The sequence below is a fragment of the Acromyrmex echinatior genome, chromosome 14 (genome assembly GCF_024713525.1).
Source record: "Acromyrmex echinatior isolate Ae372 chromosome 14, ASM2471352v2, whole genome shotgun sequence".
In the NCBI taxonomy this organism is placed as follows: Eukaryota; Metazoa; Arthropoda; class Insecta; order Hymenoptera; family Formicidae; genus Acromyrmex; species Acromyrmex echinatior.
Window position 1 is genome coordinate 8975960 of NC_141865.1, and position 27572 is coordinate 9003531.

Genomic DNA, 27572 nt, shown 5'->3' on the forward strand with positions numbered 1-27572 from the left:
ACAATTCTCCGTCCCCTGTCCGTTCCTTCTCTCACTTTTTATCCGGTGCAATCTTCGCGCGACTCCGCTTCGGCTCACAATGCACACGGCGCTTCGCTCTGCTCTTCTCCCTGAGATACGACAGCTTGTTGCGAGCCAGTTCCGGATTACAGCTTTTACGAGTCTTACGATATCCACTCACGATGCGAAAAGCTCGAATAGTTCGTAGAAATTGTGGAAAAGGCATGACGGTCGAAGCGCGGATTTCTTGCCTCAGAATGAGTGTCAGTCAATTCGTTTCAATGACATAATGTCAAGCAGGTAATCATGAATCTTGATGTTATTAGGTGTTGGAATTAATTCGTAGCGTTTTACAAGTGATGGGAAATACTTTCATTAATGTATTTTTTAATGCTCATGTGAAATAAATAACATTCTTTCATTAAAAAACGCTACGAATTAATTCCAACACCTAATATTAACAAACAATTATCATTGTAACTACAATATCAGTTGTTACAGTCTGGACGTTTTAATCTGATCGTCGAAAGATATTTCAACGACTAAGACCCAGTTTTATCAATGTAGGTTAACTTTAATCTCGGTTCAACTCACTGTTTATGTTTTTCTAATTGTTAGAATTAAAAAAAAAGATAAAGAATAAATTAAATCGAGATTAGAATTAATCTTACATTGGTAGAACCAATCATTAGGTTGGCCATTTTAATTGCTGCTACTGACGTAAATATCGAACAAAAATGCAAGTGTATCGCGTATGACGGAGACAAAGTATCAAGGGGTGTCACACTTAGGAAATAAATTTTTTAATCAAACGCGAGAGATCCGTGGAGCGAGATGTAGGTATATCGATCACAATGCGCGATGTGAGGTTGATCCATTTGACCGCTCCAGGTTAGACGGGAGTATCTCTTTCTCTCCGAGAGGGTGGATACCGTCGACCGAATGTCCCTGTGTACGCGGCATCTACGAGAGAGGGGGGGAGGGAGGGAGAGGGAGAGCAGCCCCAGCGTGAAATCATTTGTCCGGGACGAGTCGGCGCGAAACGCCCGCAAATTGAATAGCTGGCGGAAATACCGGCGAGACGAACCAACGAATAACCCGTCACGTGCACCCCCCGCACACCCCCGCCATCCGCATGCACTCGCGCGTATCCACCCTGGTCTCTGCCTGATTTATTAGGAGCCAACCGTCAAAGAAAACGGCACCGCCTCTAGTTAAATTACCGTACACTGCTGCCGGAAAATTTCTCCGCCACCGCCGGCAAATAAGAAACTTCTATTACAGAAATTTCACGAATCCAGCAAGCTTTGTAGGAACACAGCAAGCTAGGAAAAAATGTACTTCAATGATGAAGATACTTTAATGAAAAATGATAAACAGCGCGTGAATTAAAAGCGCGCGATCGGGATAATCAATAAGACTAATGAGATAATCCATTACAAATATCAATTTTCTCCAAGACTTGATAAAATATTATAAAAAAAAAAACAAATTAAATAAAACGATATAATGAAATTTTAAAAAATCAGCTAATATAAAGTCATATGTCAATATTAACAAAACAAAATTAATTTCCTTCATAGATCAATAATCGCGCTATCGTTTACTTACTTAATTTAATAGAGCGCGTTCTTTCACGTCGTGGACGCTAAAATTAATGTAAGCATCGCGACACCCAAGCCAATACGGCGATATTAATGAAACGTCAGTCATGTCGCGGGTCCCATCGTCCGATATCACGAAGGACAGGTTGGGGGTGGGGTGGGGTGGGGGGGGGGAGGAGGAGGAGAGGGACGATGAGAGAGAAGAGGGATAGAGGTCGCGGTTACTGGTCACGCGATAAAATAATTAAAACGACCCTCTTCTATTCTTCGACCTCGCGTCGGTGGTGAAAAGGTAATTATTATTCCCTGTGCCTCACCGTCAGTGGAGTGGGATGCTACAGGAAACGACGAAGCGAGAAGAAAAGCTGAGAAGGGGAAGAAAATTGAATACAATGAGTACAGCCAGTCAACGACGAAGGTAAAGAGCGGAAAAACGACGTCGATCGGACAAAAGCGACGTGCGATCGCTTCTTCGAAGGAAAATTGAATACAACGCGATTCGCGGTATCTACGATCGCCTTAACGAGATCGAGTTGACTAGAGGATAAAGAATAGGGTAGGTAACTAGCGCACAAGTGTCATAAATGAAAGGGAGAATAAACGGAAGCGAAAATCTGAGTGAAATGGATGAAACTATGCAGATAGACATTGTGGAAGATTCCAAAGAAAAACAGGGTCGAGAGAAAAGAAAGATATAACGCGCGGGCGCTCGGTAATTATTTCACGGCAAACGATAAAAACTCGAAGAACGAAGAACTGCGAAAAAATGGTGGGTGAAGGGAAACAGAAAGAGAGAAAAGGAGAAAGGGAAGGAGACAACCGGAAAGAATAGCGAAATGGCGAGAAAGGAAATGAAAATGAAGCGGGCACGGTGGCCAGCGAGGTATAAAAAAGACGACGAAAGAAAGGGCTTAATACCGCGTAACGTAATTTAAAAGTGTAATTGCTCTTGTCAGACTCGACGCTGAAGAGGACAGCCGCGAGAGCGGAGAGCTGCGCGAAATGGAAAAACGGATACAAATGAAAGAAGGGAAAATTAGAATAGGGAAATGAAGGCGGACGAATGAATATAGTTTGAATGCAACAGTTTTAGCGAGGCAGCAAGATTCCGCACGGAGTGGCAAAAACAGGGCGAGAATGAGAAAATGGATACTGGATATACCAAAGACAATAATAAGAAATGAGAATCAGACCGAGGGAAGCTGGAGTAGCGGCGGTAATAAAAGTTAAAGCAAGAATTTAATATCGTATAATGCAATTAACCAACGTAATTATTTCTGCTTGACACTAAATAGGGATGAGTAACGACGAGGAGAGCGGACTTTTTCAGAAGAAAACAAGGCACATTGTTGAAAACAGTCCGTCGGTACTGACATATCTAATCGTTATAGCGATAAACGGTCTCGTTAAAACATCTGTAACGTCAAACGCAAAATGTTAATTTGTGTTTTGAAATGTTTCTCTCTGTTTTCACGGATCATTGACTAGTGTTCTTCAGCGACCATGATGAATGAGTTCTTCAATTTGATGAAAACAGAACTCGGAACACAAAATCTACGATGAAGAATTTGAATGAAGATAATAGGAAAAAGGGGGAGATCTCGGTAGCGCGGGATCGAGTCGGTGAAATATTCGGGAAATTCAAGAGGGTACGAGGGGAAGAGAATGAACAAAGCGTCCAGGAAGGAACGTGGAAAAATGAACGAACACGGGCACATACGTACGTATGAACGAATACGAGAAAGAAGAAGAAGAAGAAGAAGAGAAGGGGCTTAATATCGTGTAACGTAATTTAAAAGTGTAATTGCTCTTGTCATGCCGGACGCTGAAGAGAAGAGTGGAGTGGAGTGGAGTGGAGTGGAGTGGAGTAGAGTGGAGTGGAGTGGAGTGGAGAGAAGCGGAGCAAGCGACAATGAGTCTCGGGACCAGCCGGACGCTTGCTCGCGCGAAGCGAACAACGCGAGCGGGCGCTTACGTTACCGGGAGCGTAATAAGTTTTCATGCAAAGCGAACGTGGATTATCCAACCGTGAATGTGCGCGGGAATTATATTTCACAGGAGGAAGCAGACTGTTACCGTTCCTATCTGCGTCCTTCCACGACAGGCTCTCTCGGTACCTCTCTCGGACTCGCTCGTCATAAATTACACGGACAAGCCGGGGCCACGGCCAGGATTTAGCAGTCCTCCTCTATAGCTAGTACCTTTCCACCCTATCTCGTTCCATCTCGTTCCGTCTCGTTCCGCCCTTCCCTTCTACTCCTCCCATCCCATTCTCGTTCAGCCTGTCTGCTGGCTGCAGGTGAGCCAACGTACCTGTCGACCGTAAGGGACGGTTCTGTACGGACCAGAGATTACGGACAATCCGACCGAATCGTGATTCTCACGCGAGGCTGCCGGACCGGAGAGGAAACCACCGTCTGACCGAAATTGAATCGCGTCCTAACGAAGTTGCCTTTGCAGAGAAAGCGCGAAGCGACTTAAGTAACCCGCATGTTCAAGCCGCGACGTCATAATCTCGGATGCGTTACTTCTGCTCTCGTTACTTTTAATTAGGCAAAATCTACCAGTTTTCTCGCTCTCTCTCTCTTCCTCGTAAAACATAAAGTGAAGTTAATGTAACACTGATACAATCATTTAAGAAATTGACCTGATCCCTTCAATCATAGTTTACGTTGCAAAAAGTTGCAAAAACTAGAACGATAAAAAAATAATGCCAAAAGTTTGATTCGAATATCGTAAAAGTAATATATAAAAAAAAAGTGGATGGTAAGTATAAAAAATAAAATGTATACATAATTGAATTTTGTAAAATTAAATTTTCGAGCATATGAAGATCTTTGTCAGAAATAAATTGAATAAATTCGTGACTCATATGCCAATTTCATAGAATTTTCACCGTCATAAGGCGAGTCAAAAGAAGGAGCAGGAAGTAATTTGTTCGCGTCTGGATACGAGGCTGCGTTAAATTTTCACTAATCAACGCGAGAAGGACAGTAGGGAAACAGTCACTGCTTCCACGTCGTTGCTTTCAGTCGATCTATCCTAAAAGCTTGACCCGTCCTATCTCTCACCCCCGAGGCGACGCGAGGATTCGTCGAGAGATGTGTGCGAGTTACGTCCGACGCTGAGCGACGCGTCGTAGCGCTTTTTCCCCATCCCACCGGAAACTCTCTCTCGCTATGGAACTCGTATCGTCGAGCGGATGGGCGAGTGGATTGAACGCGGAGCCGTTGCCGGAACCCAGGGATGAGAGGCGTAGAAGCAGCGAATCGAGGCAGGTAGGGTGAACGATCTTCCACCCTACCCCCCGCGAGAGACGAATTCGGAGGAGAAAGGCGGCGGACGTGCGCGACGAAGATGAAACGAAAGGAGGAGGAGGAGGAGGAAAAGGAGGGTAGCACGTTCTCGCCGGGAAAGGGGTGAAGTAGACCGTCGAGTCCCGGGACGCTGCGAGAGAGAGGCTAGATCCCTCTCATGGGATAGACAGGGCCAAACAAAACAGAGCGGCAAGGATCGACTAACGGAGATAGAGAGACATGAAAGTGGGGAAGAGTGAGGGACGTTGGGTGACGAACGGGAGGTATGTGGGCGCCAACTGGGAGACGCGGAAGGAGAAGGCAAAGAGCGGGTCGCCTGAGGCTCCCGCGGGAGCGAGACGAGAAGCTGGAATCCGTGATGGGACGAGGTGAGACATATGAAACGGACGTGAACTTTGAGCGGCGCGCGAGAGAGGTGTATCCGCTGCTGGTGGTGGAAACGAGCCGTCCTGATGGCGATAGTGCCGGTGGTGGTGCCGGTGCCAACGGTGGTGGTGGTGGTGATGGTGGTGGTACTGGTGGTGGTACTGGTAGTGGAGAAAACGGTGTAGAGGGGGTCGAAGGCGGCGGCTCCAGACTCGAGACCCAGGTCGATATCAACCTCGAGCAAACCAGACATCTACCGACCATTCGCAAAACATTCACCTCAAGTGTCCCCGGCGGTGCCCTTCTCCGTTGCTCGCTGCAATGCGGCCCTTCTACAACTGACTACGAGGTGTGTAACTACCCTTCGATCCTCCTCTTTGCGCCTCGCTTCGCCTCGATCAGCGGCAGCAGTGACGGCAACGGCGGTGGTGGAACGAGTCGGAAATCATATTAACGATGCCGCGGTTTTCGATCTACGGAATCGGTAGCCACCGATTGATGATCCCCAAAGAAACCTCGGCTAGCGCTTTAGCGCAACGAGCCGTGAAAATGTTTCCACGTTGTCCGTCTATTCCCCGTATTTCACGATAAACGCGCGAACACTAAGCGACTGACAAATCGAATTGCTTCGCGCCAAATTTCGACCGTTCAATGAATCGGAAATGCTGCGTCGCGAAGCTGAAATATGTCGAGTACGTAGATCGAAGGATTGAATATGCTCTAATTCATTTCTTCAAGAATTCGCATGAGGTAATCTGTATTTAATTTTTTTTCCGCTTACAAAATTAAAAACTTCACAAGCAAACCCTGCTGTGCACAAATAAACTTTCAAATTGAAAATGTCGATAAATTTATCCATTTTACTCCAAAAGTATATACTAGTTGAGCTACAAAAAAACATATCATATATTTAGATCCAATTTTTCATATTATCTGATTAACTTGTGGTTAAGCTTAACCTGATGTTTTATCCAATGGGCTTCATCTATAATAATTTGATGGATGAAGCCTATTGAGTGAAACATCAGGTTAAGTTTAACCATAAGTCAAGCAGATAATGAAAAACTGAACCTTAGGCACAAAACGTGGAGGGTCCGTCACAAAGCACGATCAATTGTTCGTCGAGCAATGACCCTCGATATCTCGGCCGTAATCTCGACGGTAACGGATACACGACGGTCATCACGAGCGATATCCTTCGAAGGCGATATTCGTCGCAAGGCGCGCTGTCGAGCTAGATTTTCTTTCGGGATTGAAGCGGGACTGGTCGCGGCAACGCGTTTCACATCGCGTGAGCAACGAGCCGCGCGCAGTCTTATTCACCGCGGTCGCATTAACGTTCATAAACTTTGAACATACCCGATGCCATATTTCAACTTAATGAGCGCAATAAATTTATACGTCGCGGTAGACTGGCAGGGAGACAGGGAGATTGAACGAGCGGGAGGGAGGTTGCAAAGGGAGAGCGAGAAGCGCAGAAGGAGAGAAAGAATGCGGGGGATGTGAAGGCGGAGAAAGAGAGAAATCCGAAGCTGCGGCGAACGAAATGAGAAGTAGGAAGGAAAGAGGCAGTATGTGTGTATTTGACAAGGAAAGAGATCGAAAGAGAATGTACGCAAGCGACCGATATCCCGCCGTTTTTATTAATAGAAATTCAATTTAAGCGAAGCAAGCCCGGCAATTCTGAGGAAATCAAATTATCCCAGTATTATCGGGAGCGCACGATATCCGCATCCTGCTTGTATTGTACGATATGTATAACCGAGAGTTTTACACATTAAACCACGGACTGCAACGAATGCGAGAGATCGCGATGTCTCTCGTCGCGAATAATCGGAAACAGTGGAATATTATATTTCCTACGTTTATATACCGCAAATAGAACCTCCTTTTCTCATTTTCAAAATTTAACAGGCTCGTTTTACCGTCCCAGCAATATCTTTGCAAAACTCGACGAATTTATAAAACACTTTCAGTTGCAATTCGGCGATCTCCAACGGAAAATATAGAACGCTGAACATTATCGAACGTTATTATTTCCTACGATATCCTTAAATCGCACATTTCGCAAGCTCTAACGACGACCGAAAAGGCAAGGGATAAAAAAATTAAGTCGAACGAGAATACAGGAGCATAAAACGACAAGTAAAACGATAAGTTCTGAACGGCTCTTTGGTGCATTACGTTGCGTGTCGAAGTTTCTCTGGACGATCACAGTTCGACAATCTTGGTCTCAGACCGTTTGGCAATTACAAAGGGGAACCGAAATTCCGTCCCCTCGCTACCCACGATCTTGGATTCGCTTCTTTTTCTCGGCGAAACTTTTGAGGTTCGCCGGAATACGAGCCGAGACATCGTGCAAGATTACTTTCTTTGTAAGAGCGAAGTTTGTTTCCTTGCCGATGGCCCGAGCCGATTACAAAAGAGCATCTTTCGAGGGTACGCTCTTTGACGGCACTCTTTCACTACCTTATCCGCGAGATTCATACTTTGTACATTGCTCAAGTAGTCAGTCCTTTGTACCGTGAAATCGGTATATTTACGAGCGTGTTGGAGAAATCACGGAAGAAACTAATTGAAAAGATGAGAAATTACTAGCTATCGAAAATATGATATTCGATATATGCTCGTGTAGTTATTTTCTATGGTTTATGAGACGCGTTAAATCTTGTCGTACAACAAATTTATATTCTCAGACGTCGATATCTCATCGTAATGTTAAAAGATGCAACCAAAAAGAAATGCTAAATTGACGCAAACCAATAAAAAAAATTTAGTGTAAGATGATTACTTCTTTAATTCATATATTTTTATTTAAAAACAAAAAAAAATTAAATTTGTCTACCTTAAAATATTTTAAGCATTATATCGTCATCAATTGTAACATTATATTATTAGCAAGCGTTAAATATGACCATCCGAGTGTTAAATAAAAGCACTACGGAAACTAGGGAAGAGAAAAACGGGAAAAGACGTGTATTATAATTAATGCAAAGGATTAAAAGCGTATTCTCGCGAAAGCTGCTGGCGAGAAGTTGAGTAGCGGTTCCGAGAAAAATGTTTTCATTGAGATTTTTCCGAGACGGAGGTAACAGCCGTTTAATTGTGAATCAAAAATGCAGGCCGGAGGAAACGAGACGGAAGTAGAGAGGAACGCGATGGAAAGAGAAGATGCAAATTCATTAAGGCAAATTACTTTACGCACGGGCTTAAGCGAGACGGGCTTGGTGTAATAAAAGGGTACTCGCTTGCCCTTTGTTAACGTCACGGCACAACTCGTACGCGAGCTTAAGCGCTCGTCTAATACATTCGTCGAGACACACCCGAGTCATCCTGCCGTTCCTCTGAAAGCGATAATGGATAGCAACAACTCTATAAACTAACGCCTCGAAACCCCCGCACAGACGTGAACGGGGACTATAGACTTGCGACAAACGAGAACTTTATGCTGGCTTCTACTGGTATTCCGAAATATCATTACGATGATAAGAAATTTCCTTCGTTAATTATAACGCTCATAAAATCTTATCGCTGCATAATCATTCCTTTTTCATTATCCATTTAATCCCGATTAAATCTTCCACTGTTAACCGAAGTCTTTAAAGGCAGAGTTAAATAGAATAAACAGAGGATACGTCTCGAGAAAAAAAAAGTAGACAAATAGATAGAATTACTCCGTATCGCGATTGGAATTAGCTGTTCTTAAAAATGTTTCCACGTGCTGAACCTGACACAGAGTTCACGGACGCTCCGTCTGTGCGATAGCACTTTGAGGATAAGACCGCGAGAAACCGGAGGAATCGTTCCTCGCATCGCCGATTCTTCGCGCCGTTGTATGCGCAACAATAGGCGGAAACGTCGGCAGTTACAAAAGGAGCATCGGGAGAAAAGGCAGAAAGAAGGGAATCCGGCTCACACCCGGCTGGCCAGTCGGTCGCCAGTAGCGCGGGTGCGATAAAACATCGAGCCAAATCAAAGATCCGTAGAGAGACGTTAAGGCTGCTGTCTCCGGCAGATGGTATAGGCCGTGAGAGATCGTCCCGATAGTTACGGTACCTGATTAATGCAGGTGGAGATACTCGGGAACACGCGCGCATGTGTGTGTGTGTGTGTGTGTGTGTGTGTGTGCGTGTGTGCGTGCGTCGCTCATAAATACCCCAGGAGTGAGTCGCTTGAGAAAGACGTATCAAAGTTCGTATCGCAAAGTCGATCCATTATCGCAGCGTGTTCTTGATATTACCCGGCCTGTGTCAGGTCCATATTGAGAAACGCGTCAGATCCGCTTGCCGTAATATTTTGCCAGTATAACGGTAGTTATACTGTGTAAGACGTGAAAAATATAGTTATTTATCGCACTGTGTCATTAACTCACAAAGATCGAAATCAATTTATGAGTTACTTCGGGAAGAGGACGTTCGACCAATCAATATATACGTCGTTAACGTTTAAAGATTGAAATGATCGTATTTGTACTTTCTTGAATATAATCTTTATTCACGTTCCAGCTACCTATTGTACATGTAGGCGTGATATCGTTTTGAGATCTGAGATCATTGAGATCTCAGGAAAAAAAGCGTAGGAGGCCTCGTGACGGGGCCATGAGCGACGCTGCTCGATTACCATAATAATCTCGTGTCGCCGTGTTCGCCGTATGTCGCGACTTGAGAGGCCGACTGCCGGGAACGAATGCGATGCACTTCGAGATGCAGCGCAAAGTGCCCAAGCATCATGCCGATTTCACTCGACAATCTACATACTTCTCCACCAGACTCTCTTCCCCTCTTTATCCAAGACGAACGAGCACTCGAGTACTATTGTCCAGGTGAGTTTGCATTGTGGATGCCACGATACCATCTGTACTCGCTGGAGAATGCCAGAAGATAGTTCGCTTTGCTCGAGCGAGGCATCGTGGAAATGCGTCTAAGATATCTCGATATAATCGCGCCGTAATGGCTGTTATTTCAAGCCTTTCAGTATCATTGAGACGTACGCGCCAAAGAATTGAAAATTTCAATGAAAGCTTCAATGAAAATTTTAAAGAAAGTTAGTCGCTTCAACCGATTAAGATAAATATAAACTGATGATGATATTTCGAGTTATATTACCTTTTATGAATTATTTTGGATTTGTTATCATTTTAAAATATCAAAAGCACAACCCAGAAAGAGTGATTTTTTTACAGTCGTGAAACGAAAATGACAAAAATAACACTTGCCGATATTATTTTATTAGTTAATAATTTTCTGTTAAGTTGAAAAATATTTTCCCTTTTCCAAAAAATTTAATTTTTTTTAATTCTGTTACTTTTGAAGTAAGGGAACAAAATATAACATAATATAATAATTAAATCTTTTTTAATGTTATTTTTAAATATTTTTTAACTAACAATGGCATTTAAAAATTTAACACATATTTATAGAAATAATTTATATATATATAATTTCCTCTCTTTAAATCGGAATGTAAATGACAGTGATTATCGATTCAATCATCGATCTCAGATTTCCAAAGAATCTAAACGACCATGTAGGGATAGGAGCGACAAGAGATGTCAACAATAATCATAAACTATAGCCGATAAACCCGATACGATTCCTATCGTATTCATGTTACGGTGTTAGAGATATGCAAATGATTATTAATTATTAGCGTGTTGATCGCTATGTCGTCAACACGGCGGACCAGATCATGTACCTATGCCCGGAGAGTATCCTCAGATCGGTGAAACACGATAAACTTTAATTAGGGAATGTATTAACGCACTGATGGTGCACTTGGTATATGACGGCGAGCAGCAGCGGTTGAGTGAGTGGTTAGCAAGCAGGTGCACGGATAATTATACGTTTTCCTCGTATATCGTCGCATGCTACCGGAATAATTAAGCAAAACTGATGAGCGTCCCCTCCCCCTCCCGCCTCCCTCTCTCTCTCTCTCTCTCTCTCTCTCGCTTTATGTTGTCTCCTGCTATCTACCGGCGCGGCGCAACGTGTCCAGTACTTTCCTAAAATTTTAATGTATGCACGGAACATACCCTTCCCTCCTTCTCCTCTCCGGCATGAAATTAGCCTTATTATACCCTTTATCTCTCCTCATCCTCCCCGAAAAACCGGTATCCAAAAAAATTAACCCTGTAGAATCGAAAGCGTGACCGCGATCGATCAATCGTCACGAGACGATTTCGACAAACGTCGGCCGAACTTTGGTGCACTAGAGAGTTTTAGACTTGTTGTTGTTGTTTCGCGCCATAAACGCAAGATTCAGCACTCTTTTTTTCAAGGGAGCACACATTTCGTTTCAGGCGAACAATAGTTACGTGCCCGGGACGCGATATTTCTTAATAAGCCGCGATCGTTGGCACGCACGATCGCGATATTTCTTCGGGATCGTTGGCGCGGATCGAGATACGTGCCACCGCGTTCTCGCGAATGCACCATAAATATCTAAATAGCGGAAGTAAGAAAAATTACGTATTTACGGCAGTCGTGCCGACAGAAATAGCGCCAGGACGCTCGATTGTGTTTTGTTCGCGGCGATGTTTCGTGAGAGGTACAATTTTCCGGGACTGCTTTACCAGTTCCACGGACGTGATTCATTGTCGTTTCTACGAATTCGAAACGAGACAGACAGAAAGAGAGGAAACTTTCGGTGGAATCGAGAGAAGATTAGACCAAGAAATGATAACACTTAAGATGCTGTTGTTCACGTGCACCACAGAAAAAAATCTCTTCCCGGTACTTTTACGTTCCCATGACATTTACGTTGATATCAAACAACAAAGAAGAACAATAAAAGCTGTTTTCATTATCGTTATTAATCCAAAATCGATTTGAAATATTCTTTGACATTTTAACAAAAGATTATTTTTACTAATCGCGACATTTCTTTATTGTTGTCACTGAGCATTTGTCTAAATATCACTGAGCATTTGTCGATTAAAGATGATATGAACCACACAATGAATGTGTAAAACGTATACATTTTTCCGCTTAAATGCATTTAATATTACTAACTACTACATTGTTAAATAATTGTATAATTATAAAATAAGGAAATTGTCACATTAGAATTATTAACCAAGAAAATTTTGTTAAATATAACAGAAAGAAGATTCTTTTTCAGATACACACTTCGAGCCGCGCGCTTTGATTTACGGTAACGCTTAATCGAACGCTTTCATTTGGTCACGAGAAATAATTTCTTCCTAGTCGTCACGAGAAAGAATTACACTTCCTAATCGATTCGAAGAGAAGGTGAGATCGGCACGGCGCGATACATTCTCGGCGAGACGCCTCGTCGTCGTCTGCACGCATAATGGCGATATTTTATCCTCGGTAAGTCACGAGCCTCGGCTGCATATACACGGAGAACGCGAACCAATTACGGGCGCACGATAAATAAATAAACGGTGCCTAACTGCCGCCGGCGATTAAGCGTGATTATACTCACGCGCTCATGACGCGTAGTTATAACAGGTTGTACCATGAACTTTCGCCGTCGCGACGCGTCGGAATAATTCTCTCTCGACGGTGCAAACGTAAAAGGATAAAGCATAATGAACGTCCCTAATAAGCGCGTCACCGACTGTATCTACATAGTCTGCAACAGTCTGTCTGCTCGAGGCATCGCATGTTCGCATATCGGGTCATCGAGCGACAGTCATTGTACTGATTGACTCGCTATAATACTAATTCCGGAAATCTCTTTTAGTACTGAGATATGGCAAGAGAATCAATATTAATAATGCTCATAAAACGAGAGATTGTAATTAGAACGTGAAAAATTATTCAACTTTATGGTGCATTTTAGAAGTAGTATCTATATGTATGTGCATACATTTATATATATATAAGTCATTTAAAAAGTATCCGCGGTTTTTTGTTCAATTTTGAATGAAAAAACCGCGGATACTTTTTAAATGACCCAATATATATATATATATATATATATATATATATATATATATATAGAATGTATATATTCATCACAATTGTAACGCGTAACTTTAAATTAAGTAAATGTGGAAAACATTGGCTTTAGTCTAACAGTCCTTAGAAGCGAAATCTTTTCATTATGTATAATGAAAATTGATGAATTCTCTTAGGATTAATTTCCCTTGGAAATGTTAAACAAATTAACATACAATTGTAACATTCGGTTGCGTATTTACCTTGGGGTCGAAGTTGAACACCTGTTCGGGTCTGAGTGGGCACTCGAGGCCACATTTGCAGGTTCCCACTGTCGTCAGATATTCCTTCAGTTGGTCCAGCGAACCCAGCGCCGTACTGCTTGGACTGAAATAGAGAAATGGACAGAATTATTCTCTAACTTTCGCCGCGGCTTAACAACGTGCAAACAAACTATGATGCGTACGCGACGTGAATTGCACAATGTTTACCGAGCTTAGCGTACGTGTCTTGGTCATTCCTTTTCCCCGCGGTACTAACGACTGCATTTCCATTATTATCCAGTATGTATTGTCTGTGTAAATAACGCACTAACCTACAACCTACAATTGCGCGCATTTCGTAATTTATGAAATACACGCGATTCTCTAGAGCTTCTCTTTCGCGATACCTTGACAGTTTTAAATAAATGATGATTTATTACTCATTAATTTGGCATTAATTTGGTTAATATTAAAATAAAAAATCCAAAATTGCAAAAAACCACAAAAAAAAAAATATATATATATATATACAATGTATATACAGAGCGTCAAATTAAAGGGTTCAGAACAGCAGCGGTGTAAAGCTATAATCTGCAAGATTTTACAAACTTCGGATCTTAAGCAGACCTTACAAATTATAGATTCATTCCACTCTCGCTCTGAAACTCTTGAATCGGAATCCAATGCACTACGATAATTTTACATTTCAATTTAAAGCGTAAATTGCGAACGCCCGACCGTTGCCGGTGGAATAAATTACAGGTTAAACACTACTTAATCGAGGCAGATGCTCGCCAGACATCTGCAAAAATTACCGGGAAGTTCGAAACGCATCAGAAGATGCTGTACTACGATACACGTACTTATTAAATTCTACAAAAAGTACAATGCACGAGGAAGATTGCGAGTTTTTATTTTTTATTTTGTAAAACGTTTCTAATGCAAATAATTACATATTCTCTGTGTATTTAAAAGAGCTTACACAATTAGTGACCTTTTCTTTTCCTTAAGCATTAAATAAATCGGCATAAAAAAATTGAACGTGTCCAACATGGTTAACCACTTTCAAATTCTATCTGCCCCTCTAATAACCGTGGGCTATCCAATTGAAAGCACATTAAGCGAGCTGTTTACGGGAAAGGTACTGTTGGCAAAAAAAAAAATGTTCAAGGATGCCGGTCGCGTAATCGGCTTCATGATGAAAAGCGATCAAGTCTGAGAGCATTTCAGGGGAGAAACATGAGGTAGGCGTATTATAATTTGGTCGGCCGCCCCTTCATAAGGGAGGGGAGATGAAGTAAAAGGGGATGCTTTATTAGCTAAAGATACTGCTTGTCTGCCGGCTATGCCTGGAACGAACAAGTAAGCCGGGATTCTCGCCGATGGTTCAGGATAAACCGACAAGGTGAAACGAGGCAGGGGTCGTCGCCTGTATATTGATTACCTGGTGGAGAGATAGAGAGAGAAGAGACTTTGTTTCGGGGTACTTTGCAGCTTCCTAAACTAATAACCGCGAGCGGCTCGTTCTCAGCATTATAACCCCACGGGAAAAGGCGAGAGCCTCCCTTTCGTCCTGCGGGAATACTCACGGCAATAATTTCTCATGACAACAAGACGGATTCGTAAACCTACCCTGGCGCTAATTTCTGTTGAATTCAATTTGTTCACCGAGAAATACTCTCCTTCCGAGTCCTTATCATCCTGCCTATGTGCGGCAACAGTTTGCAAATTATTAAAGTTTATATTTTCATTCAGTTTCACTTAACAATAATTATTGTTTCAAATTTACAGTTTTCTTTCAATAAATAAAAAAAGTTTTCTTAAATAAATAAAAGTTTTTTAACATAAATATTGCCTTTCGAATAACAATCGTATTGCTCGTTACGTTAAAGAACTCAAACTTTCGGGATAATGAAAGAAAAGTAATTAAATTAACAGCTAATAGTTCATTAATTATTTTGAGAAATTTAATAACTTTCCAGTTCTTCTGCCACGAGAATGCCTGGGAAACGAAGTTAGCAGACAAGCGGAGTATATCGATAATAGTGAAGTTTTCGTCGTAAAATTCACTTTCAAAAGCGCCGCTTACGTACAATTATCTTAACCGCATAAAGCGTGCAATCCAAAACTGAATTCACTACTACCAAAGGAATGAACTTCAACGAGGGCAGATTTGGGGATCGTCCGAGCAACTAACCGGTGTACTTCATCTCGCATATAAATAATTCGGTAACGCCTTGGCAAAAGCCATTTTCCATACATGGAGTGCCGCCGCCGCCGCCGCCGCTACCGTGAAACAGCGACCGAATCTGAATGTACAGTCGCGTAATACCATAAATAAGAGCAGGGAGAGACTTCCTCCCGTTTCCACCGTCCGTGCGAAGTGCGTTGGAACGTGTTGTGCCAGTAACGGAGAAGAGAGACCCCGAGTTACACCGGATGAATTATGTTCACCGGCATGGCTGGCTAAGCCGCTTGTCCCTGTAAAGTACATGGCCACCACCGCCCGCGAAACTGGTGTCAGCTTTTCCTCCTCTTCACCGCCTTCCTTTCGCGCGCCCCTTTTTCCGGCCCTTTTCGCCATCCGCCACCGCGAAATCACGTAATTATTCTTGTTTTCGAGAACTAGCATCTGGTGTGTAACGGCGACTCTATTTGGAAATACGAAAGGTCATCGCGTGAGATGCGTGTTGGAGGACTACTCTTTCTCCAATTGTCTCTGGTAACATACCCCGTGAGTGCCCAGAATCGCGACGAAAATTATATATATATATATATAATAAAGTACACGCTTGGATTATTTGAATTTACGACACACTCGAGGATAACGACCTTTTCACTGTTATGGAAATATTACGAGGACACGAGGGGCGTGGATGGATAGCAGAATGAAAGTAATATCTAACAATTTAATTGAGTTAATTAACAAGCTGTTCCCGCTCGTTTCAGACCATTGCTCATTCTGCCAACGAGAAACGGTGTTGCGGCGATGTGCGTTGCGAGGGAAGTAAATCAACCCCCGGATAAGTAGGCTCGTTTACAGGGACGCGGCAATTGCCACCGGCTAAAGAGGCCGCGTTATACCTGAAATATCATTGCCGGGGACTGAGATCGCATCTAAAGACAAATGCTCGATTAAGAGGGTAGCTTTTCAGGGACTGTTATTTTTAGGGGAAAACTGACGACTTCGCTGGGGAATTAATTTCTTAATTAGAAAAAAATATCTCTCGGCGCGCGCCGAATTTGCGATTGATCTCAAAAACTATTCTTTACTCTCTTTAATTGAAAAAATTACATCCAATTCGATTATAACATTGAGAAATTTTAATGTGACCGAAGAGACAAAAAAGGATCCACATCTGCATAAGCGTACAAAAATAATAATTTTGCTGAAGTACCTAAATCCGAATAGAAATAAATTTAGTCGATCTGATTCAAGACTTAATAATTCAAGACTAGCACCGTAGATAAGTTTTCTAACTCGTGACTGAATATATAGTCGCTATTTATATATTTTTGTAGAGCATAGAATTTTACTAGAAATAAAAATGATTGTAATCATTTTTAGAATTCCGGCTGCTACTTCTTCAATTTTGATCTTTTAATAATATAAAAAATGCGCAACTTTTTTTTTATTTTTGCTAAAGAATTATAAAACTGTAAAGTATTGAAACAATCATTATTTTTTTAATAGAACCACGTGCTAATTTCCCTATCCAAATTTCTGTAAAGTTAGTTAACGACATTCTGTTAATATAAAGAAAATAATGACAGGATTCTACATAATTACAAACATTTGCTCGATTGTTAAAAATAATTACCGTTCAATTTTGTTCAATTTTTATACTAGTATAATAGTCAACTTTTTCTTCGTTGCATCCTTCGACAGACAACATTGTATCTGCAATTGATTGCACAACTACAACGGTCAGGTTCCCATAACCCTCGACACCACGACTATACTTCTCGAAGTTGAAAATGATGTTGGCGCCTGGACTGTACTTATCTACGATCTATGATCGCTCGCTTACCTTTCGCGTGAGCTTTACAACCGTTCACGGTAACTTGCACGCACACTTAATTGTGTCCACCCGTTAGATACGCGCCGCCACGATACTAATTTCGACATCGATCGTGAGAATAGCAAACGTAATCTTTTATTTGTCATGTCTCGCGTCTGTCCTCTCTGCATTGTCCGATTGCAAACAACAAATTAGATTCTCCCGAGAGTACAATGGTGCAATTTTGTAGCTGCAAGTAAAAATTGCGCAATAACGAATGAAAACATCATTATTGATACGTTCACATGTGGTGGTAAATTAATAAAAAGCCTCAAACGCTGAATACGTAACGCTTCGAGAGCATTTGTAAAACAAACTTACGGCATCATACCGTCTCGCGTTAATCTCATATAATCGCATCATGTACAAACATTCGATATCGCAAACATTAATTATTATTGAGATTTTAACGCGCTTCACGGTCCACGTTTGCGTCATTAAATGCGCAAGGGGACATCACACCAGCGGGAGCGAGCGAGAAATACGAGAGAAATAGGTAGATAGAGAGATCGCGTTGAAAATGCTGTAGCGACTCGATGCAATTATAATTCACGTTAACAATGCAGCCATGTTCCGCGCGATTCAATCCGCTGTGTAGCTATTATCGGCGAGCTCGCAGTTACCGCAATTGCGTATCGTCCGCGTGCGGCGGATAAGCGTGACGCCGTAATAGGAAATTCGCGAAACGCCCGAAATTGTTAATCCGCCATGCGCTTTAAACGTAGGTCACTGCAGTAAATCGTCGAAGTCGCCTCCCGGTAACAATAACCGCCGCGTCGCCGTGCGATAGAGAGTGACTGAAGCGCCAATTGGAATTGGCTCGTAATTCGCGCCCGTTCCGGCGGATGGCTCGGACCGATAATTACCGATCGGGGGATAAATTTATGACAGCAATAATTTACGCGGAAACTGCGGCCGACTGGCTCGATAAAGAGCGATTAACTATAAAATGAAACTGCCGCCATCGGATGCGTCGCGGCATTTGTCCGATGTTGCCTCGTTGCCGCGGAGTTGAGCGCGAGTGCTTACGTGCGTACACGTGCGTACACGTGCACGCATCATCGAATATGCAATCAAAATTGAACCGTCGTACCCTGATAAGCGCACCCCGATTCGCGCGGTGCTCCGACTCATCGCGATAACAACACAGCGGGGCATACGTCATATCACGGAAAATATTACGTCATTTCACTCGATATCTAAATATTTTGCTAGCAGCATAAGCGTGTTTTTTTTTATATTATTATAGATTATATTGATACTAAAAATCATTAATATAAGAACGTAATGCCTTCATCGCTAGAAATGTTTCCATGCCGCAGCCGCAAGCGGAGAATGATCATTCGTGATAATCGTATCGAGAGGAGCGACTACGAATTATCGCATGAATAATGACCCATATACAGGGGACGCGTACAATGTATCGTAATACGCGGGAAAAGCACAACGTTAATATTAAATCACAAAAGTCGAAGTGAGAGAGATGATTGAAATTAATTTGACCATCGGTTTTCATCATCCATACTTAAAACACGTTAAAGTGAATAATTGCATTCAGAGTCGCTTTATCGGCGGCTTTGTGAGAGGCAATTAATCGGCGTGCTCGCTCGCCATTTTCGACCGATTCATGCGACTACGCTATCAAAATCAATAACCGATCCGTAACGTGATTCGTACCGCACTACCCGCTGGCGTTTTGCGCTGTACGCTGTACGCTGTCACGAAATCAATATTCAATTCGCAAGATCGTCGTTCGAACGGTGTTCTGCGCGCCGCTGAAATCGATAATCGATTCACAACATCGCTCGCACACCATCGCATTTTGCTTCTCACCGAAATCGCAAATGCAGATCATGATAACATTGGTACCCGATCGATCGCGACATTCATTAGATTCTGTCGAAACCCGATACACTACGAAATGTATGGCCTAAATAATTGAAGGATATTAAACGTCATGCCTTAATGACGTTAGGGTAATACCCGGTATCGATTCAAACGCTTTCCATTCGAATAACAAAAGCGGCAGAGATTTTAACGAGAATATAACGCGATATGTATTCAGACTAATTTCATTCTTCAAAGCACACATCACGTATCGACTACGATGCTTTTTTACTACAATTTACTACAATTTTACACGAATCCTGAATTAAAAAATATACTATAGTATATGAAATTATTTTCTATTTTCTGGACAACAGAATTTTCTAATGTTGTGTAATAATATTATCATTTTTTTAACATACACTAAATGGAGAATTGTGCGTAAAAAATAAGAGAAATATTTTGACAAGTTGCATTTTTCAAGAATTAACACCAGAGTTTAAATTGGGATCGCTTCAACATCTTAATTTCTTCGCATCATTCGATTAGTCGTCCACAGTTATGACTGTGTTATATCTGTTCGTATCCTCGAATTGTTTATCAACGATCTATTTGTGTCGGTGTACCTTACGCCTCGAAAAACGATCTCTATCCGCGGGCGAAGCAGCAATACGATATTATCGAAAAGAACGTACGCGCGAGTCTTCGGTACATAGCTGGGGGAGCGAATAATTTTCGACCACGAAAAGTGAAACGTTAACGGCGTCCGATCACGAATCGCTCGTTTCCTCCGGGTGTTTTGCACTTTTCTGCATGCGAGTGAACCGGACGAGGCAGAGCCTGAGAGACGGATGGGGGAGTAGCGGAGGACGAGGAGGGTCGAAAGTCGAGGTCGAAGAAGAGAGAGAGAGGGAATGTTTCACGAGTCGGATCGAGCGCAGATTGCAGTCATTTGCCAACATAAATTGCACGACCGGATAATCGGCCAGAAACGAAAGCGGTCGCGGGCGCGTCGGAATCGCCGCGAACCGGCCGAAATTCCGGAACGAGCGAGCGAATTATTGCTTTCACCGAGTTGTAACACATGAACGAGCACTTTCCGCCTATGGGGAGCCTAACCGCGTGTACCTATTTCCAATGGCGTTTGCAGTCGCTCACAACTGTATCTTCATCGATGCAAGATGATAGTTCGAACCGCTGTTTGTTCAAACGAATGACCCCCACGCGTTCCATCGTCTTTCTCAGTAACGAGTTTATCTTGTATACGTAGCTATGTGTGCCGTAGACGCCCAGTCTACAACTTGTAATATTTTATTTAAACAACGAACACGTGTGGGAGTCGGTCACTTACGGTACTTGGTTACTCGCGGAAGAATATTATATTAGGAAGGCAACTTCTTCTGCCGGGTGAAGATAATCGATATTCGACGACGATCGATCGGGAAATTGTAAGTGGGAAAACGTACTTATGTTACTTTTTCCACCCAGTAATGAATGCGTCCAGTCTATGCGGACGTTATTGTGCAGAAATCGTACGTGCTGAGATATCGGTTGGGTGTAATGACTGGGGAAAAAAAAAAACGCTGTACGTTCCCGCTGATAGTGCTGCTCGGCGCAATGGCTTATAATGTCATTAGCAACAAAGTTTTGTCGGCATATACGCAATAATAGCTAAGTATAAACATATATATACATCAGTAGATAAGGTTATCGCAACAACGTGGCAAATTTCGATGACAAAAAGACTTTTACGACCATTATCATGGACATTGTTGCACACAAAATAAAATTCACCCAGTTATACGTAGTTATTCGTTAGTCAGCCACTTAACCTATATAGAATATTATCGCGACATTTGATGTACCTACTGTATCCTTTCTCGTTGAATATGAAACGTAACAGGCAATACTTATCAAATTGGTCAAATTGGAGAAAAATAGTACGAATAAATTTTGTAAGTAAAATTTCAGAGACGTATCTTCTTCCCTGATTTATCATATCCGACACGTTATTTGGCAAATAAAATAAGGTCGTTGGGTAATTTTGAATAAATATTTAAAGCTTATTCATTCATCGCTTCTCAAATAAATCCATTCAATTAACCGAGAACATTCGATCGCGCGCATCGAAAATGTAATTTTATAAGTGGTCAACGCGGCGCCGTTGAAGCGCGAACGAGGACGTAGACATATGAACGATCGATCAATCGTGCAACCCAATCGACTATATCCGCAAATTGCAACTCGTCGAGATTGCAACTCCAACTCCAACTAACCGCGCTTGCAAAGCTCCACATGATAGTTCGTGACAATTTATAGATTCACCAACTTTGCGTTTGTCTTTCCACACTATATGTCACCGCCGAGTAATTCCAACAAGTTAGAAAATTTATACGCGACGGTAATTTTACCGTCTATGAAACCTTTTAACCTTTTTAACTCATATATCGTCTCTGTCGCAAAAAAAAACTACGACATCGATAGGTTCCACCTCGCGGTTCCCATTTCCGTCCCTCCATGTCTGACCTTCATTCCAGAAACATATACGAGTTAAATTATCGTGGCGAGGGCGCGCCGTAAAATTGTCCTCTCATTACGGCGAACTTATTTATCGTACACGCGGCGAGGAGGCCACATTTTGTTCCGCGGAAGTTATTTAAGATGCCCTGGTCGGGAACGCCGATAGGGATTCGCGCCGCACGCGTGCTCCGTTATTTATTCACGACTAAATGGAATTTCCCTACTTGCTCAAAGCTCATTCCTCAAATAAAAGAGATCTCTCCGTCTGTGCTCGCGGCCAATAAACAAGGCTTACCGCCAACTTTACGAGCGTGGTCCCAGGTGGTCCCCCCCCCCTCTCTCTAAGATCCAAGAAGCTCCGTTGTTCCAAAGAAGCTTATCAATCGTCCGAGACGCATACCGTATCGTGCTCGCAACCGACGAACTGTATATACGAAGTCACTTCTAATTGACGCGTAGAAGAGACGCGAATATCCCGAAACGAAATATCGCGTTTGGTTTGAAATTATATCGTGCTGTGCCGTATTGGGGAGCAACGGTGAAATTATGTCGCCACTGATATGGTGTCTCGTTATTCATGCACCTGCCTTTGTGTATATATACGCTTTGCGCAAATTAACTGTTGACAAATCGACTTGTTATACACGTCGAACGTACGCCGCAGTGTGTCAAAATACGTTCATACGCATCAGAGTACACCGCGACAAGATACGGGGCATCCAAATATACCACTGTATTGCGACGTAATTTGGCATATTCCGCTCTTTGCGTTGCACAAATATAACGCGCTATTCTCTAGTAAGATACACACAGGATTGCCTTTGAATGTTATTTGTTTCCGAGATAAATTGTTTTCCCGGAATGATTTGTCGCTCTTAAATCACTCTTCGTATATGCTTCGTTGTTACTTTAGAGTCCATCAATTGTTCTCATGTTGAAAGACGGAGGGGCACAAAGAAAGAATAATAATTACAATGACTTGAACGTAGCATTACGCCGGTTAATTAGCCAGCGACCGCTGATTTCTCGAAAGTGTGCAAATTAGGCCCTTCTCGTGTACGTTACATGACGGATAAGAATCTGTAATTAAAACGTGCGTGTAAAGGGATTGTGAAGAAACTTGCGAAGAAATATCTCATTATTTTTAGCTGCTGACCGCGAGGAACATCAGGGAAGCCATAATGACACAGTAAATTAAATTTAATTGCGAAATATCTCTCCCACGACATGTAAGAATATAGCCACGGTATCATGTAAAAATCGATCCTGAGAATCATTAAATTATGCAAATATATTACTTTTACGTGCAAATGAACGAATATTACGAAAAGAGAAATATCGTTACACGTTAGTTACGATTGTGTGTTCCCTATACTTTAGTCGTGTACCTACGATAATCGACACATCAATCGTCAACGAACCTGAACGGAACAACGAGAGCAAAGTAGATAATCGCGAGGCATCACACTTCACTAATTTCACGTAACGACCGACGAGCTTTTGTCTGTAAAACGCCGCTCTCCAGGGATGCTTTAGCGGTGCAGCATCATTAAACACGTGAGAAAATGAGCGTGCTGACGAACGCGAACGAGCGAATATAATTACAACCGAGATAAAGGAGTGCGTTCTCTTCGCTTCTCGTAATCATACTCGTAAAAAATAATTCCATGCACCGAATCATTATTTCTTATTATACAGAAATTTAGATTAAAATGCATTTAGATTAAAAACAAACAGACCGGTATCTAGAAAAACAGTTCACCGCGTATAAATTTTTGATATGATTGAGAATATGTGTTGAAATAGAGAACTTGGCGATAAAACAAATATTATAAAATTTAAATAAAACAAAAAAAAAGTATCTTCTTCGTTATATATAAATTTTACATGCTGCAAGTTAAATAAAATAAAATCCATCTCTCAAAGTTACCAGTTCAGTAAATAAAATGAAAACCATTGCGCGCCCATTCCGGGAAAGATGCACCGAAATCATCTCGCAAATTACTTGCCAAAGCTGACAACGGAGTGGCGCGGAATCGTGTACCATCGCACTTCGCTAATTTCACGTAATGATCAGCGAGCTTACTCGCGAAGCGGTTGCCCTCTCGAGACGCTTCGCCAGCGCAATGTGATTTACGTCTGTAGTCGAGAGGGATGGATGGCAGCTTATAGGGGTTACGAGAAACGGAGGTATAATTATTATCGAAGGCAGGTAGTAGTAGCAATAGTAGCGACTGTGGCAGTGGCAGCAACAGCAACAGCAGCAGCAACAGCAGCAGCAACAGCAGCAGCAGCAGCAGCAGCAACAGCAGCAGCAGCAACAGCGGCAGCGGCGGCAGCAGCATCAACAGCAGCAGCAGCAGCATCAACAGCAGCAGCAGCAACAGCAGCATATGGCGAATGCGAGGAGTCGGCCTCCTCCAATTTCCCTCCCTCTCCTTCGGTCCCGAGTCGGAGGATCACCATCTGTACGTCCCGACAAATCCCATGACTCTGCGTATTATTAGCTTACATTATTGATTTATTATTTAGCACTAGGCAGCCGCGCAAGCGCCCGCTAAATCGGGGTTAACCGCTCATTTGCCGACGGTGCATTATGGTTTCTGGCGTTATAGCGCCGTAATGAGGCAATACGATAAAGGAAGATAAAGACCCTTCGGACTTTTTATCACCGTCCTACTTTCCTCGAACCTCCCTCGATTGAGAATTGACGCGACGCTCGACGTGACGTTTATCAAATTTGAAATTAAGTACACAAAACATGTGGACGGATATCTAATGTAGTGACAAACCGCACAAAATATCATGAAAAAAGATCAATATTTGATATACTCGATGTTTATAAATTGCGGAGAATGCAATCAATACGTTTCATTTTAAAATACATTAATACATGTATATATGTATATATGTATGTATGATTCAATATTGCAAGCGCAACTTTTAAATAAAAACAGTTTCCCATTGTAAATTTGATCTTTTCAATGTGAGATGCATATGTGCAATGGAGTTATGAATAGTGTTAATCATTGATAAATCAGCTTTTTAGTATAATGGAACAGTAATAGGATGTTGTTGCAGCTGCTGTAATTACTCGTGCGGTGTCGCATATCCGTTTCAGTGCCAGCTCGAAAATCTCGTCGAGCATGCCGTTTCAATGGTATATCGCGATCCTACGAATACCACGTGCGACACGCGCTTGTACAAAAATAATTCTAATTACTACGCGGGCGAGATACGTTAATGAAACGTTCCGGTAATTTCAGTGCGGGACGATGCCGTCTATTTCTCGCAAAGCTACGCATCTCTCGATTGTCATTGTCCATGACTAGGTACATTTCGATTAACATCAAAACGACGCACCGGCAAATTGTTGCTCGCGGTGCCCGATAACGTGCTCACTGATAAATTAAACGCCATGATAAACCGGTAGCGCCTTTATGCATACGCACATATGTACATACGCGCGGTTATATACTTATATACCTATATACGCGTGCGTTGCGTATACACGTGCATGCGTTCGCACAGATACGTGCAATCACGCACACGCAAACTTCAAATGGAAACCCGTTCCGGAGCGAGCCGCTTATCGGAATCGGCCGTATCATAACTAGCACCGGTGTAACATAAAATGAATTTTCCATTAAACGCCACTGTGATTCACGATCTACATGCGTCACGCTGCTGGTTTGACCCATATATATGTATATACGTATATATAATTTACTACATAAAAGTATCTGATTATTATGATTACAAGGGGAAGAAGCATGGTTGAATTAACGCAACGTGTATAATTAAGAGAGTTTCAATAAACAGAATTTTTTATTATCATAATTAAATAATCTGGTATTTTTCAATAAAAAGATATGCTACTTTCTCCAGAATATAATGGAATTTTTGTCTAGTTAGTTTATTTAAAATTACAGATTGTTCATATTTCATCAAAGTTTGATTATATTATACATGTATTAATTCAACTGATTTTCTTTCAGTGTGAGACATATAATTGCGGACTTAGCTGTGCGATCTACTACGCCTGAGACTAATCCTACGAATCGACAGCGAGAAGCGGGTCGGCGTGAATGTGCAGTCGAGGTGATCAGCAAGAAAGGGATAAATTGCACGGTAGCCGTTGTCGATATATCTTCTATACCGCACCACTCTAATTAATTCACAAGCGCGCGATTAGCAGACGCAACACTTATCGAATATACGATGCACCAACTATCTGTTATACTCCGCTTGCGGCGATATAAAGCATTTCGCATTTTACATATTTTAGCGAGCGTACTACTAATCCGTTCGCGCGATTAGAACGCTCTACGCTCGTATTTCGACCGTGCAACACCAATTATTCTCGAGATCAATTATCAACGTGGACGCTCGATCTTATCGTGCCGTGCTTTCACAAAATTTTTTTATATCAATCGAACGTGTATTTCCGCCTCTCGTTATACAGTTTCACGTTTACGTGATGCAGAACAAAATACCGTGACGCGACGTTTTTCCTCGGGTTTTCCTAGGAAATTTGTTAATTTCCAAGAGACACGTGACTGAGCGTGTATTACTCGAATTATAAATTCGTTCCGTAGGAGGTAAGAAACGCGTCACGAGTAACCGACACACTTTTTCCTAAATAAATACACCTACGACGAGATACAATGACGCTAGCACGAGCGATGTATAATGACAATTTGTCAAGCGTGATTCTCTTAAAAAAAATCACACAAAGTGGTAGTCAGGCCGGCCTTGAATACCCGACAATTACGTGTCTACTCCGCAAATAAGCGGAGACGATGCATGACATCACGCTGCATGTGTTAGCACATTTACACACGAGACTGCCATCGCAGATTTATGTGCTCCGGATTACAGGCATCGATTCGATACACCTGCGATTAAAGCACCCGTCCGCGTAATGAAAAACTATGTGTACGGATTTGCATAATCCAGAAATCATCAAAATTTAACGCGTCCTATATCGTTGAAGTGTTTTTATTACATTTCCACATATGATTCACACTTTATATATACATGGTATAATAATATGATTATGTAAAGTGTATATTTTTCTCTCGTTACAGATTATATCCTCTCGCGTATTTATTAATTTCATGTAAATTAAAAAGTAGAATTATTAAAACACACACACACACACAGACACACAGACACACGAGGTTATAATAAAAGCAGCGGTTATCAACTCACATTTCTACGAGCACCGAAGATACTTTAAACAACTCGTCGAGTGATTACTCGACTCGGTATTACGTAACGGAAAGATACGACGAGAGGTGGAATAATGGCAAACTATAATCGTCTTGTTTCTTCGTGCGGCGGAGGACGCGTAATCTGCGATTGCGTAAGAATATTGAAATTAAGTATTTAAAGGTAATCATGAAGAAATTACGAGGATATCACGACGAGACTTACAATCACGTCGGGCGGGGCTAATTGTTAGCGAGTTAACGATGATCGATGATAACGGGTCGTGCTCCCTTATCGAGTAGCCGTGTTGCACGTAACAGGCACTTGCATGCAACGCCGAGCCGCTTCTGCATCGTTACGTGTTTGCAAATTTCGAGAAGGCTCGCTTGTGCGAACTATTATGCGTGAGAGATTGCTTTTTCAGTCTCACGAAGCACGACGGGGCAATCTTGGAGGTAATCGCGCGCCGAATAGGGGAATATTTTGTTCAACAAGC

At 42.2% G+C, this 27572-nt stretch overlaps 1 protein-coding gene and 1 long non-coding RNA gene across 12 annotated transcripts in view; both read right to left on the bottom strand.

Annotated features, from left to right (window-relative positions):
- LOC105148835 (uncharacterized) overlaps nucleotides 1-27572 on the bottom strand; it is a 231977-nt gene that overhangs the window by 76520 nt on the left and 127885 nt on the right. For all 11 annotated transcript variants that reach the window (XR_015547299.1, XM_087413068.1, XM_087413067.1 and 8 more), the window contains one exon: nucleotides 13455-13578. Coding sequence is in view for 10 of the 11 variants with exons in the window: in XM_087413068.1 (XP_087269194.1) it covers nucleotides 13455-13578 (124 nt within the window). In the remaining variant the exon portion in view is untranslated. The remainder of the gene's footprint in view (nucleotides 1-13454; nucleotides 13579-27572) is intronic.
- Nucleotides 6048-13122, bottom strand: LOC147907419 (uncharacterized). The gene is made up of 2 exons (XR_015547300.1): nucleotides 6328-13122; nucleotides 6048-6246 (listed from the first exon to the last, which is right to left on the bottom strand). It is a non-coding gene; the product is annotated as an uncharacterized LOC147907419 (long non-coding RNA).